The sequence below is a fragment of the Arabidopsis lyrata genome, assembly GCF_000004255.2.
Source record: "Arabidopsis lyrata subsp. lyrata unplaced genomic scaffold ARALYscaffold_4, whole genome shotgun sequence".
Lineage (NCBI taxonomy): Eukaryota > Viridiplantae > Streptophyta > Magnoliopsida > Brassicales > Brassicaceae > Arabidopsis > Arabidopsis lyrata.
In genome coordinates, this window is record NW_003302552.1 from 16,606,419 (window position 1) to 16,620,537 (window position 14,119).

Here is a 14,119-nt window from a genome sequence, read left to right on the forward strand (position 1 = left end):
ATAGGAGACACAAACTTTTGTGTGGATTGTTGTTTTAACTTTGGGATTTAGCTATGAGTACGTGCGGAGCAATGTATGTTGTTTTTGGTCTCCAGAATAATGTGTGTAGTAATGTATGTTGTTTTTGGTCTCCAGAATAATGTGTGTAGTTTTTTGTTTTTCATCAATTAGAACTGCTTAACATGGACAGATAAGGCAGTTGTGAGTTGTTTCTCGTGCTCAACACTATTTTCAAGTGAATGATCAATATGTGAGAAACAAATTGAAGATTTTTCTCTTTATATTCAATCAGTCGTTTTCGTGCTCTTTGCTTAGTGGGCATTTCTATACAATTCACTGTCTCTTGATTAGCTTTTGTGTTGTTGATAAGTATGCACAAGGTTCTTGTTCGACCTGAATCATTTAGGTTTACTTCAGAAGATTTGAATTAGTTGGTTGGTTTTTGCAAGTGATGCTGCTGAAAGTAACGTTGCTGTTCTGATTACAAGTTACCTGGTCAAGTTTTATTCGGATATGACACCTGAAAATTTCATTGTTCATCACATTGATATGTCTTAAGAGACTAATTTCATGTAATTGGTTCCAACATGGTCAACATAGAGCTGATAATTCTATTATTTTTGGTATATGAGCAGGTACATTATCTTGTAAGGTACTTCTTAGCACCTTCCTTATGCTCAATTCACTACAACATTTTGCTATTAATGTCTTTTGGACATTTTTTAGGAAGTGGGTTCCCACAGAGTAACTCATTTCCAACGTATATGGATGGATCTTGAAATTTGAGAAGCTTAGGTATGCTCCCCTCCAGTTTATTGTATGAAAGATTAAGCCTTTGCAGAGAAGATATTGCTGCCAAGCTCTGAGGAATGGGTCCAGAAAACTTGTTTCTTGATAGATCAAGCGTCTCCAAGCGAGCCAGTTCTGATATTCTCTCGGGAATGCTTCCTGCTATGGAGTTTCTGGATAAATTCAGGATTCGAAGATACAAGAGGCCCAAAATTTCTCTTGGGATCTCTCCGCTTATGTTGTTCCCCGAAAGGTTTATGCTATTGGCTATGTCTTCGTATTCACGAGCTCTTGTCACAATGAAGACTAGATTCTGGAACACCTCATTGCTTGTACCTCGAGCAATGGCTGTGAGATTGCTGATGCATTTTGGAATCGGGCCCGAGATTTTGTTTCCGGAGAGGTCCAGAATGCGTAGATTTGGAACGCTGCAGAGATCATCTGGGATTGCACCAGTGAAGGAGTTACTTTGCAGACGAAGCATGAACAGAGAAGACAGCTTTCCTACCCATGAAGGAAGCTTCCCAGTCAGCTTGTTTCCTCCGAGATCAATGTTCGTAAGGCCAGAGCAATTCTGAAGACTCTCTGGGATTTTACCTTCCAACACATTTTGGTTCAGAAGCAAGACGCTGAGAGAAGGTAACATACCGAGAGACTCCGGTATTTCGCCTGATAAGTTATTCTCAGACACGTCAATTCCCCAAAGCATGAACTGACGGTGCCAACATTTTGGAAAACTACCAGAGAAACGGTTCTTCCTTAGAGACAGAATTTGCAGTCCGGAGACTTCACATAAAGACGATGGGATGTTGCCTGTGAAGCTGTTGCGAAAGAGGTAGATTTTCTGCATTCTTGGCATCAAGACATCAATATTAAGCGGAAGAGAACCCGAGAAGTTGTTCTCATAAAGACGCAGCTCTGTTGCGTTTGTTGACCAGAGAGGAAAAGGGCCTTCAAAGTTGTTGGAGCTCAAATCAATGGTGTTTAACTTTGGGAACGCAAGGTTTTGAGGTAATCTACCTTTTATTCTGTTGTTTGCTAGAATCAGGTAAGTTACTTCAGAAGAGATTCCTGCGAACCAGCTATCGGGTATTGTATCTTCAATTCCTGTGTTTCTGAGTGTAACAAAGTTGAGCTTGGTTTGTACTTGAAGCCACATTGGAAACGAAGGACCGATCCGGCAGTTCTCGATTTGGATCAACTCCAGTCTGAAAGGAGGAATCCAAGCAGATGGTAACTTGAAGACAAGAGATCTGTATGGTTCAGTTGTGAGACGGATGCTTTTCAAGCTTCTGAGATTCATGAAATGAGACTTTTGCAGAACACCTCCCCATGCATTTTCCATCAAGTTCAGATCCACAAGCTCCGCAAGCTGCCCCAAGCTTTCCGCGATTGTCCCGTTCATAGCATTGTAAGAAAGATCAAGTTTATTCAGTGACACCATGTTTCCTATCGAGGAAGGGACCGAACCCGTGAAGGAATTCGATGATAGATCCAGAATCTGCAGATTCCTCAACGCTCCAAGCGACTCAGGCAATGTCCCAGCAAACTTGTTGGAACTGAGATCGAGAAAGACCAAGCTGTTGCCTTTGTTTCTGGAGAAGGCGTCTAGAAACCCATTGATTTGACCATTGAGTTCGTTTGCAGAAAGGTCAAGAAACTTCAGTCGAGGAAGATCTCCAAGAACCGATGGAATTTCGCCCTGGAGTTCCAGATTATTAGACAGATCAAGTGTCTCTAGAAGCTTCAAGTTCTTGAACCCTGAAGGAATCGAACCCTGGAGAAAATCCCATCTGAGGAATAGCTTTCTGAGGTTGGTGAGACCAAATAGCCAGTTGGGTATCGGCGAATTGAGAGAGTTTTCCGACAAATCAAGAACTTCAAGGAGCTTCAGATCCGCAGACGAAGACAACGAGGGAGGTAAGTTCTTGAGCTCACAATTGAACAAACGCAACTCCTTTAGCACCTTGACTCTGCTGAAATCCTGTAACCAGGTCTCACCGGCACCACTCAGATTCACATACCCCATGTTGAGATACTTCAGAGAAGAAGACAGACCTGAAAGCCACCGGAGGTTGCTTGCGTGCAAAGAAAACGTACCAGAGTCACCAAACGACTCAGCGTACAGATCAAGTGACTCCAGCTTAGACAAATTCCCAAGACTCGCAGGAATCTCGCCAGAAAACGATGAGGAAGAAAGATTGAGGTACCTTAGACTAGCGATTTGGCCAATAAACTCGGGGATCTCCAGTCCATTGAAATCATTTGAACTCAAGTCCAGATAGCTCAAGAACTTGAGTTGAGTCAAAGACGGATGTAACTTCCCTCGCAAGGAACCTCTTTTATACTCATCGGAGCGAACATCTTGATTCGGGTTTCTGAGATCAATCTTGATGACACGGCTGGTCCGAGCGTCGCAAAGAACACCGGGCCAGTTGCAGCAGTCAGGTCCAGACCAAGAAAGGAGTCTACTCGAAAGATCAGTTAGTGATGCTCTGAAGGTGAGAAGAGCTTGTCGCTCGGTGGATATGCATTTAGGATTAGCTGCAGATCCAAGATTAGGATTTTTGAGAAGTAAGAAGAGAAACAAAGAGGAGATGAAAAAGCGTGGCCTGAGCTTGAACTTAAGGTCCATACTTGAGCTATGTTTGTTTCTTTCTTTTCTCAGACGTTTAGATATATATACACGTTCAAACGCAGACATATTAGACCAGCATTATATGTATATAAACATACGTGTATATCTTTAACAAATACGAACACGGTTTAGATCAAATAAAACACGAAAGTGGAAACGTGTTACTTTGGCTGGTGCGCATAGAAGTGCAAATAGATATTTGAGCACCATTCACTCATCACATGGCTCGTGTGGTGGGGTTGAATTTGACGACCACTCGCTAATTTTTTCCTTTTTTTTATTTTACACCGACCTTCAATTTTTATTATAATAGCAATTGGATTTTTTTTTAAAAAATTGGGACTATGAATGGGCTTATGAGGCTCATTAAGGGTGTCTCTATGGACTTTTAAGAAAAGCACCAAATTGTATAATTTTAAATTTGCCTCGTTAATTATTGGTTCAAGAACAATAATCATGAGAAAACATTCGAAACAGTAGTTGCAGAGTCATGGTAGCTCCGCTGACTCTGCCAACTCGTCGTCTCTTCCGTATCCATTAAGGTTCATCTCAATTTTCTCGAGAAGAAGAGACTCTGCAGTTTTCTTTTCTCGAGAAGAATGTCTACGAGCAATAAAGGAACCGTCTTGGCTCTGATACTAGCGTTGACCATGGTGGTGGTCAACGGTGTTTCACCGAGATTCTTCGTGGAGAAGAGTAGCTTGACGGTACTTAACTCTTGGAAAATGGGAGCTAAGCACGACGCAGCCATCGCAAACTTTGGCATTCCAAACTTCGGTGGTTTCATGATCGGCTCTGTCGTCTACGCAGGCCAAGGCGCTTATGGATGCGACTCTTTCAACAAAAACTTCAATCCCAAGTCTCCTTATCCCACCATCCTCCTCATTGATCGTGGAGGTAATATTCGATTCATTTGAGGCTTTTGCTTTGATTATTTAGTAAGAACTTAAGCAATTTTGACTGTTTCACCAAGAATCTTATTGAAAGTGCGAAACTTTTTTTGTTAGTTTGGATGGTAAAAGATTTGAAGTTACTGTGAATCTGACTCTATTCAGTTTTTATTTTTAGTGTGTAACTTTGCTGTGAAGATATGGAATGGGCAACAATCCGGAGCAGCGGCTGTTCTTTTAGCAGATAACATTGTTGAGCCATTGATAACAATGGATTCACCAGAGGAATCCCAAGATGAAGATCCTGACTTTATAGACAAAATCAAGGTCCCATCGGCTTTGATCCTTCGCTCTTTCGGTGATAGCCTCAAGAATGCTCTTAAAAGAGGCGAGGAAGTAATCTTGAAGATTGATTGGAGTGAGTCTATACCAAACCCTGATGAGAGAGTTGAGTATGAGCTATGGGCTAACACTAACGATAAATGTGGTGTGCACTGCCATAAGCAATTAGATTTCATAAAGAACTTTAAGGGAACGGCTCAGATTCTTGAAAAAGGTGGTTATACTTTGTTCAGACCTCATTACATTGCTTGGTTTTGTCCCAAAGAGCTGCTGCTTAGCAAGCAGTGTAAGACTCAGTGTCTAAACCAAGGGAGGTATTGTGCTCCTGACCCTAAGCAAGAATTTGAAGATGGATATAATGGTAAAGACGTCGTTTACGAGAATCTGAGACAGTTATGTGTTCATAGAGTAGCTAAGGAGAAGAACACTTCTTGGGTTTGGTGGGATTATGTGACAGATTTTAACATCAGGTGTTCTATGAAGGAGAAGAAATACAGCAGAGAATGCGCAGAGACTGTCGTGGAATCTCTCGGTAAAAAGGCGTTTTGTTTTCCTAGAGATATCACAATCTGCTAGCAACTCTTTCTTTAACAATTTCAGGGTTTTTCCTCAGGGTTGTCTCTTGAGAAGATCAAGAAATGCATTGGTGATCCTGATGCTGATGTAGAGAATGAAGTTCTAAAAGCCGAACAAGCTTTTCAGGTTCGCAGTTTCTTCAAATTCACAATCCACCAAGCTGCTATTCTTTCTTTCATGACATTTTGAAGTACAGTTAGGCCAAGAGAATCGCGGGGTTGTTACAATCTTTCCAACATTGATGATCAACAATGCTCAATATCGCGGTAAGCTCTTCCTTCTCACCGATCATCACAAAGTTAGACGATTTTAGAATCTTAATCTGTTACATGCTCAGGTAAACTGGAGAGAACTGCGGTGCTGAAGGCTATATGTTCAGGATTCAAGGAAAGAACCGAACCTTCAATATGTTTGAATGCAGGTCAAGTCACTTCCCTAGATAAAGATAGTCGTATTCTTCGAATTGAAGAACATACTCTTAATTTCTTTTTGATCCATTCTAAAACAGATATAGAGACCAATGAATGTCTTATAGAAAATGGAGGATGTTGGCAAGACAAAAGATCTAATGTAACGGCTTGCAAGGTATATGGTGATAAGGAGCGTTATACCAATAATTTTATCAGTCTATATCATCTCTTCGTTATAGATTATATGAATTTTGTTAGGACACATTTAGGGGAAGAGTATGTGAGTGCCCGGTTTTTAATGGTGTTCAATATAAAGGAGATGGTTATACCTCCTGCAAACGTATGTTTTTTAAACTTCTGTTTTTAATATATCTCATTGCATATTTTTGTTCAGTGGTCTTCAAAAATTTCTTTTTATTGTTCTTGATACAGCTTATGGACCTGCTAGATGTTCATCGAACAATGGAGGCTGCTGGTCTGAAACCAGAACGGGTCTAACTTTCTCTGCTTGTTCAGTTAAGTGACCGCTTCTTTTTCTTCCATTTTGCTGAAGTTTGAGACCTTTTTCTTACTTTTTGTATTCATTTGATGTAGAACTCAGAGACATCAGGATGTCGTTGTCCTCTAGGCTTCCGTGGAGATGGTCTGAAATGTGAAGGTAAAAAAATTTCGACAATTAGTCATAGTAAAATCAGAGTTTCCTTGACATTGTCTCTGACCAGTCTTTATTGCTTCATAACTAGACATCGATGAATGCAAAGAGAAATCAGCTTGTCAATGTGATGACTGCAAATGCAAGAACAATTGGGGAGGATATGAATGCAAATGTTCCAACAATAGTGTCTATATGAAAGAAGAAGACACTTGTATTGGTATGTTGAAAAAGATGTAAAACTTTTTTTAGATATTATATTAGAAGGAAAATCTCAATGTTAACATGTGCAGAGAGAAGAAGTGGATCAAGAAGCAGATGGTTGTTCACAATTGTGGTTCTAATCGCCATTGCGGGTATCTCTTTAGGTGCTTATATATTCTACAAGTACCATCTTCAGGTAATGTCACTTTGCTACCAATTATATAACATATATCCTATGCATCATCATTCATCAAACTCTAACTACCATTTTTATCTTTACATCAAAAATGCAGTCTTACATGGATTCAGAGATCGTGTCCATTATGTCTCAGTACATACCACTCGATAGCCAAATCATTAACCAAGACTCTTAAGTAAATAAAAACTCTGCTTTGTCTTTTATGAAGATTGTTGAATCTTTGTAACATAGGGGATCTTTTTGTAAAGAATCAAAATTTTGAGGCGTTAATTTAAATTAATATTCTGAAAGTTTTATGCAAAAAGTCTAAAATTGCGTAAGGTAAAAAATATACTTACTGCTTTCATTGAGAGTTAAACTCAAGACCTCCCGCTTACTAAACGGGTGCTCTAACCAACTGGTGTCAAAATGGGTTAATACCTATGGGTTTGGCTAGAATTTTGTTACCCATATATATATATATATATATATATATATGGGTTTTAGTGGGTTATCCTATTAGGGTTATGGGTTTAATGGATATAACCCATTAGGGTCATGGGTTACTCATGAGTTTCATAACCAAAACTAAAAAGTAAAATTTATATATATCTATATTAATATATTATGTAAAATTTATATAAATATATGTAAAATATTTTCTTTTCTTTACAACTATATTTTTTATTTGGTTTTATGGTTCTTTGGATTTATGGTTTTAAGATTTTAGGATGCTTTTCTACTTTAATATCTAGATTTTTTAATTTATTATTTAAAAACTTTTGTTGGTTTACAATTTTATGTTATTTTTTTGGATTTTTATTATTTATATATTTTATTATACATATATATGGGTACCCATATAACCCCAACAAATTTCTACAATAATGGGTTTGGGTATGTAAATTCAACCCATATAAATATATGGGTCGGGTCAAACCCGTCCATTAAACACTCGAACCCATGTGGGTTTGGGTCGGGTCGGGTTACCCATTTTGACACCCTTACAACTGAGCTATGAAAGCCTTTGAACGTTATTAATTACCAGATTAAATTGTTAACTATTACCAGGAGAAATCGATGCTATCAGATTAAGTTCTTAACTATTACCAGGAGAAATCGATGCAAGTACCATCTCTGTTCGACTGATCTTCAAGCTAAAATCTTTTTCCAGCTTTTTTTAATTTATTTTTATTCTGGTTTCTGACCCTTAACGCTAAAAATTCGCTTCAGATTTTGAACAATGAGGTTGATAAGTTCATTCTTTAGGGTTCATCATCATCGTCCTGGTAAGTCTTTGTATTGCTCATGTGATAATTTTGATTGATTGAGAGGAAAGAAGGATAAAAAGAGTGAACTTTGGGTTTAGGTTGCAGAGGATTCCAAAAGTGGTTGATTTTAAACTCTAGAGGACGAGAATGAACTCAAAGATTGTGATCTATATCGGTTCATGGAGCCTGAGAGAACAATTTTGCAGCACAGTTTGGATTCAATGTACTTTACTCTATTTCATGTTTGGATAAAGAGTCCTTGTGAAAAGCTTTTCTTTATGTATAGAGAAGAGAAAGACTTTACTTTTGCAGATTACAGAGATTCCAGAACGATGCAGTTGATGAAGAAAGCTAGAAAGCAGAATAACACTAGAGTGGAAGGAAGAGACCTTGTGAGAGGTTACATTTCTTCACTGTTTTCATAGTTATTAAGATCTTGGCACAATTTGCTGATGAGCCATGTCGAATGTTGCATGAAGACCAAGCAGGAAATAGTATAGTAACATGGCTAAAGTGCAAACCCCAAACCTTACAAAAGCCATTGCTCCCAAAGATCCCATCAGAAAGATGTTTATTGCGATTGATAAGCACGGGAGCCATGGGACTAATGGTACACCCCACACCTTCGGTGTTCTTTGCTGAGGAACAAAGAATACAATCCCCAACGTTCCCAAGAACCAGAAAGGAACAGTTATTGTGTATCCGATCCATGATCCCTTGAGCTGCATTCCCCAATAAGCCGAAGTCCCCATCGAAGAAGCAACAACGAATAAGAGACAAATGATGAGCTTAATGAGATGAAATCTTGGAGTAACTTGTCTCACGTAGTATCTCCTCACAAGTAGTGCGATAGGCATCATTGTGAAGATGAAGAGAGTACTTATCGATAAGAGGCTTGTCAAAACATCTAAACCCGAAAAGAAAGCGATGAGAGCACTTGGAATTGATACTAGGAGATTAGCGTTTATCGGTGTTCCTGTTTTGGGATGGACGAGGGCAAATATAGGCGGAATCATGTGGGTCCGTGCAATGTGAGTGACGTATCGCGCTTGTCCCAGTGCTCCTACTAAAAGAACTGTGGTCATCCCTTTGAGAGCACCAAGTGCCACCAGGTACTTTCCCCATTTCATTCCAACACTCTGAAACGCTACCGAGTAAGCTGCGTTTGGATCTATATCTGTATACTTCTGCATCATACTCAAGGATAATGCCATCAAGCAGTATATCACCGTTATTATCGACATTGAACCGAGTAACCCGATTGGTATGTCTCTTGATGGATTCTTGGTTTCTTCAGCCATTGTTGCTATGCTATCAAATCCTCCATATGCAAAGTACACTACTGCAGCTGCTCGGAACACTCCCTCAGGTCCATAAGGCAAGAATGGAGTCAAATTTGATGTGTCGGCGTGGATAAAACCCGCAATTATCACAAAAAATATCACTAAAGTGTTGATAGCAGAAGCTATCCAGTTGAGCAATGAAGTCTTTCGGGTGCTGATCGATGCGATTGTAGCTGAAGCGGCTATAACCACAACAGCTATTGGATCCAAGAGATTAAAACCAGAACTGAGATCTGTTCTGATGCGTAGAGCGTTCGGGCTACGATTCAGAAGAGTTGCAAAATATGAAGTCCAGGCTCTAGCAACTGCTGCAGTCCCAACAATACTCTCAAGAAGTATATTCCCTGCAGTGATGAACGCCGCGAAATCCCCAAGCTCAATCCGTAAATAGGCGAAGGAACCACCAGCCACGGGGATTTCCACAGCGAATTCCGTGTAGAAGAAGACAGAGAGCATAGCAGAAAGACCTGAAACGACATAAGACAAGACAATAGCCGGTCCTGCTTGCTCATGAGCTTCTTGACCTGTCAAGACAAAGATTCCAGCTCCAATCACTGACCCGAATCCGAACCAGACTAAATCCCACCATGTCAAACACCGTTTCATCTCATGCTCACTCTGTTTCTTGAGCTCAAACCGCTCGTTCTCATCATCAGACCTACTAACCAACCTGTTCTTGAACCTGGAACATGTCTGAGACAGAGCAGCTCTGTAACTTCCAAAGCTCTGGAAAGATTCCTCAGGAAAGAAATCACTCTTGCTCCATCTCCAGTATCCTCTCTCTTCATTATCCATTCTCTCTTGCATCAAAGCTTAGTCAAAGAAGAAGAACTATAGAGACTACATTTACTCCTGTTTCCAATTTTGACTAGTAGAAGTTTCAGACAGTTTTTTTGTATTTTTGCAGCTTCTCTTTTGTTCCAATTACGAAACTTTCCTCAACTTGTGTACTGTCCACTCAATAAACCTCCCCCACTAGTTAGATTAGCTTTCGTCACCTACATAACTCTCATTGTCTCTATTGGCGTCTTCTTATAGTTTCGTTTAGTAGTAGTACTTCAACTTCAACCATGAAATACATAATTCAGTCTTTTTTACACTTAGGGGGCTGTAAAATGATAAATTTGCAAATTAGACCTTCACAATCCTCATTTCTCAATTCGTCATAAACTGAACTTAAGTTTATTATATTAGAGAACTCAGGGTTTTAGATTTTCTCGTGAAATCGAATTTTGATCAGCGAGAGAGGAGATATGGGTGCTCAGAAGAAAGGCGGCGGCGCTAGGGTTTCAGAGGATGCGGTGGAACAGAGTCGTCAACGATTGCAAGCAATTCTTCTTGCCGATAGCTTCGCCACGAAATTTCGTCCCGTAACCCTAGAACGCCCAAAGGTACTATTGCCGATAGTTAATGTTCCGATGATTGATTATACATTGGCATGGCTCGAATCTGCTGGAATAGAGGAGGTTTTCGTCTTCTGTTGTGCTCATTCGATGCAGGTTATCGAATATCTGGAGAAGTCCGAGTGGTACTCGCACCCAAACTTGCTTGTGAGAACAATCGAGTCGCATAAATCTATCAGTGCTGGAGATGCTTTGCGTTACATGTATGAGCAACAGACAGAGACGTCTCAGATTCAAGGTGATTTCGTTCTTGTTAGTGGAGATACTGTGAGTAATATGCCACTAGCTGATTTGATTAAAGAACATAGAGAGAGGAAGAAGAAAGATGAGAAAGCTATCATGACTATGGTTATTAAGCAGTCTAAATCTTCTCCACTCACGCATCAGTCAAGATTAGGAACGGATCAGCTCTTCATTGCTGTAGATCCTTTGACAAAGCAGCTTCTTCATTACGAGGAAGATAAGGTTGATCATCCAAGTGGGTCAGTTTGTTTAGAGAAGTCATTGTTGGATACTAATCCTTCTGTTTTAGTATGCAATGATATGCAGGATTGCTACATTGACATATGTTCTCCTGAGGTGCTTAGTCTCTTTGAGGATAACTTTGATTATCAACATCTGCGTCGTCATTTTGTCAAAGGTGTGCTTGTTGATGATATCATGGGTTATAAAATTTTCACTCATGAGATTCACTCCAGCTATGCTGGTAGGATTGATAATTTCCGCAGCTATGACACTGTTAGCAAGGATATAATTCAGAGGTGGACATATCCTTATGTACCAGATATAAATTTCAGCGGAAATCGCCCTCTAAAGCTCGGGAGACAAGGGATATACCGGGCTTCTGATGTAGTTCAATCACGATCTGCTGATGTTGGAGCTTCTACTGTCATTGGATACGGCACGAAAATTGGTAATGGGGATAAAATCTCGAACTCGGTTATTGGGAATGGATGTTCTATTGGATCAAATGTGGTGATAGAAGGCTCATACATATGGAATAATGTTACGATTGAAGATGGGTGTGAGATAAGGAACGCTATTGTGTGTGATGGGGTGAAAATCAGAGCAGGAGCTGTTCTGCAGCCTGGTGTTGTTTTGTCTTTCAATGTTGTAGTTGGGCGGGACTTTGTTGTGCCTGCATACTCAAAGGTTTCCCTACTTCAACAGCCAACGACAGAAGACAGTGATGAAGAGCTGGAATATGCTGATAGTAGCAGCGGGACTGCAGATCATTTGTCAGGCCTAAATTTGCAAATGGAGTCCAAAGCATCTGAGCTTGGTCCTGATGGAGCAGGTTATATATGGGAAGCATGTGAAGGGGCTCATGATGAGGAGTGGAAGCATTCTGTTGCACCAATCCCCAAGGATAAACTTTTTGAGATTACTCAGGCCATAGACGATGATGACACAGATGATGAAAGTGTTGTCCCGACTTCTGGAGAGTTGAAATCTGATGCCGATAGTATAAACACTGATGTGAATGATCCCAATGATGACTATTATTACTTTGAGAAAGAGGTTGAAGGTACCGTCTTAAGGGCTGTTGAAGAGAATATCAAAGTGGACCTTGTAACTCTGGAGATTAACGGGCTCCGGTTGTCATACAACATGGAATCTGCAGATTGTGCTGGAGCAACATTCTACTCGATGATTAAACTGGCAGTTGATACTCCACACAACTCTGCTAGTGAGTTGTATAAAAACGCGGCGAGTATCATTACAAAATGGAAGGAGCTTCTTGGGTTCTATGTAAAGAAAATTGATGAACAGATAGAAGTGATTATGAAATTTGAAGAGATGTGTCAGGAATCTCCCAAAGAGTTGGGCCCCTTGTTTACACAAATTCTGCATCTTCTATATGACAAAGACGTGTTGCAAGAAGATGCAGTCTTGAGATGGGCTGAAGAGAAAGCAGGTGCAGATGAAGCTGACAAAGTATATCTGAAACAATGTGAGACATTCATACAGTGGCTCAAAGAAGCATCTGAGGAGGAAGATGAAGATGATGAAGATGAAGAAGATGACTGAATTGGTAAACCTGAGTTCGATGGCTCTCAGCTGGAACTTCTATGGCCTCACATTTTGATTGATCATTTACTTTTAAGAGTGATACTCTGTTTTTGCTGCATCGTCAATAATCTCTTTTTTTTTTTTTTTTCCGATGTCTTCTGTTACTTGATGAGATATTTTCTCATCCATCGAGTTTACACATGTATGCGTTTGAGTCTTGACTAAATCTCTTATTCATATTTTAGTCTCTCTACTTTTTCTTATTACAAAAAATAGCATCACAAATTCATCAGATCTTCCTTTAGTTCCTGCCCCGCGTTCTCTTCCTCTCGATTCGATCTTCCTCTTAGACGAATCGGTGCTTTCGCATTCCTCGCTCTAACTTGGTGACGTAAGAACCCTAATTTTGGATCCAAGAATCTGTAACCTCCCAATGGAGAAAAATCTCGCCGGAGACTCAATTCCGAGACCCAAATGGAGGAAAGTAGCCTACGGAGGAATGCAAATCGGATACGACGACAACTACACCGACGAATCGTTCCTCGAAGAAATGGTGATGAACGCCAACGTAGTGAGGCGTGATTTGCTCAAGGTGATGAAAGACTCTGTCTCTATCTCTCAATACCTCTGCATCGTTGCGCTTGTTGTCTTGGTTTGGGTTCACACTCTTGAATCATCTTTAGACGAGAACTCGCTTTTGCTTCTTGATCTCTCTCTCTTAGCATCAGGATTCTTAATTCTCCTCTTAACCGAAGAAAAAATGTTATCTTTGAGTCTCCTCTTGCGTTATCTCCTCAACATCTCCTTCTTCACCACGGGGCTTTATATCTTAGCTCCGATTTACCAGACGCTAACGCGATCTATCAGCTCAGATTCGATATGGGCAGTCACAGTTTCACTCCTCTTGCTTCATCTCTTCTTGCATGATTACTCTGGCTCCACCATTAGAGCTCCAGGAGCACTCCAAACTCCGAATTTGACAAGCTGCATATCTGTCAATGCTTCAATTGTTGCATCAGTCTTTGTTGCTTCACGTCTTCCTTCTAGGCTCCATGTTTTTGCTGTGATGCTCTTCTCACTCCAAGTCTTTCTCTTTGCGCCTCTTGTTACTTACTGCATCAAGAAATTCAACTTTGGGTTGCATCTTCTCTTCTCTTTTGGTCTAATGGGTTTGACGCTTTACTCTATTTATGCGTTGCATAGACTCTTCTTCCTTGTCTTTCTTCTTCTTGTGCTTCTTGTCAATGTTGTGTGCCCTTATTGGCTCATAAGGATGCAAGAGTACAAGTTTGAGATCAATGGTCCTTGGGATGAGGCCAAACTTTGTTTCGACATTACAGATTGATTACTACTCTTTGGATATTTATCTGACTGGAATTCATTAGACTTGCTTTCCTATGATCTTGGTAG

General features: G+C 40.1%; 5 protein-coding genes across 6 annotated transcripts; 3 read left to right on the forward strand and 2 right to left on the reverse strand.

Annotated features, from left to right (window-relative positions):
* Nucleotides 1-520: 520 nt before the first annotated feature.
* On the reverse strand, nt 521-3,437 carry LOC9315593 (LRR receptor-like serine/threonine-protein kinase FLS2). Its single transcript, XM_002881320.2, has one exon. It carries the CDS (start codon nt 3,422-3,424, stop codon nt 686-688), a length of 2,739 nt encoding a protein of 912 aa, XP_002881366.1. The 5' UTR covers nt 3,425-3,437; the 3' UTR covers nt 521-685.
* Nucleotides 3,438-3,860: 423 nt separating this feature from the next.
* Nucleotides 3,861-6,990, forward strand: LOC9317434 (vacuolar-sorting receptor 5). 2 transcript variants are annotated; one of them, XM_021027104.1, is made up of 13 exons: nt 3,861-4,324; nt 4,496-4,973; nt 5,067-5,191; nt 5,273-5,361; nt 5,432-5,501; nt 5,573-5,656; nt 5,744-5,820; nt 5,904-5,985; nt 6,078-6,160; nt 6,240-6,303; nt 6,389-6,517; nt 6,591-6,697; nt 6,795-6,990. In XM_021027104.1, the coding sequence occupies exons 1-13, from the start codon at nt 4,027-4,029 to the stop codon at nt 6,873-6,875; spliced, it is 1,767 nt and encodes a 588-aa protein (XP_020882763.1). In that variant the 5' UTR covers nt 3,861-4,026; the 3' UTR covers nt 6,876-6,990. The 2 variants fall into 2 exon arrangements, with proteins under 2 accessions (XP_020882763.1, XP_002879526.1); XM_002879480.2 differs by having other exon boundaries at nt 3,862-4,324; nt 4,496-5,191.
* Nucleotides 6,991-8,209: 1,219 nt separating this feature from the next.
* On the reverse strand, nt 8,210-10,353 carry LOC9315594 (cationic amino acid transporter 5). The gene has a single exon (XM_002881321.2). It carries the CDS (start codon nt 10,098-10,100, stop codon nt 8,379-8,381), a length of 1,722 nt encoding a protein of 573 aa, XP_002881367.2. The 5' UTR covers nt 10,101-10,353; the 3' UTR covers nt 8,210-8,378.
* Nucleotides 10,354-10,441: 88 nt separating this feature from the next.
* On the forward strand, nt 10,442-12,948 carry LOC9317435 (translation initiation factor eIF-2B subunit epsilon). Its single transcript, XM_021027245.1, has one exon. The coding sequence runs from the start codon at nt 10,547-10,549 to the stop codon at nt 12,725-12,727; it is 2,181 nt and encodes a 726-aa protein (XP_020882904.1). The 5' UTR covers nt 10,442-10,546; the 3' UTR covers nt 12,728-12,948.
* Nucleotides 12,949-12,977: 29 nt separating this feature from the next.
* Nucleotides 12,978-14,110, forward strand: LOC9315595 (phosphatidylinositol N-acetylglucosaminyltransferase subunit C). Its single transcript, XM_002879482.2, has one exon. It carries the CDS (start codon nt 13,143-13,145, stop codon nt 14,052-14,054), a length of 912 nt encoding a protein of 303 aa, XP_002879528.2. The 5' UTR covers nt 12,978-13,142; the 3' UTR covers nt 14,055-14,110.
* Nucleotides 14,111-14,119: the final 9 nt, after the last annotated feature.

Coding starts and splice junctions, on each gene's coding strand:
- LOC9315594 (XM_002881321.2), bottom strand. CDS start 10,100: ATGCAAGAGAGAATGGATAATGAAGAGAGAGGATACTGGAGATGGAGC.
- LOC9315595 (XM_002879482.2), top strand. CDS start 13,143: ATGGAGAAAAATCTCGCCGGAGACTCAATTCCGAGACCCAAATGGAGG.
- LOC9315593 (XM_002881320.2), bottom strand. CDS start 3,424: ATGGACCTTAAGTTCAAGCTCAGGCCACGCTTTTTCATCTCCTCTTTG.
- LOC9317434 (XM_002879480.2), top strand. CDS start 4,027: ATGTCTACGAGCAATAAAGGAACCGTCTTGGCTCTGATACTAGCGTTG. Junction 5,192..5,272: donor GACTGTCGTGGAATCTCTCG/GTAAAAAGGCGT, acceptor GTTTTTCCTCAG/GGTTGTCTCTTGAGAAGATC. Junction 5,821..5,903: donor CTAATGTAACGGCTTGCAAG/GTATATGGTGAT, acceptor GAATTTTGTTAG/GACACATTTAGGGGAAGAGT.
- LOC9317435 (XM_021027245.1), top strand. CDS start 10,547: ATGGGTGCTCAGAAGAAAGGCGGCGGCGCTAGGGTTTCAGAGGATGCG.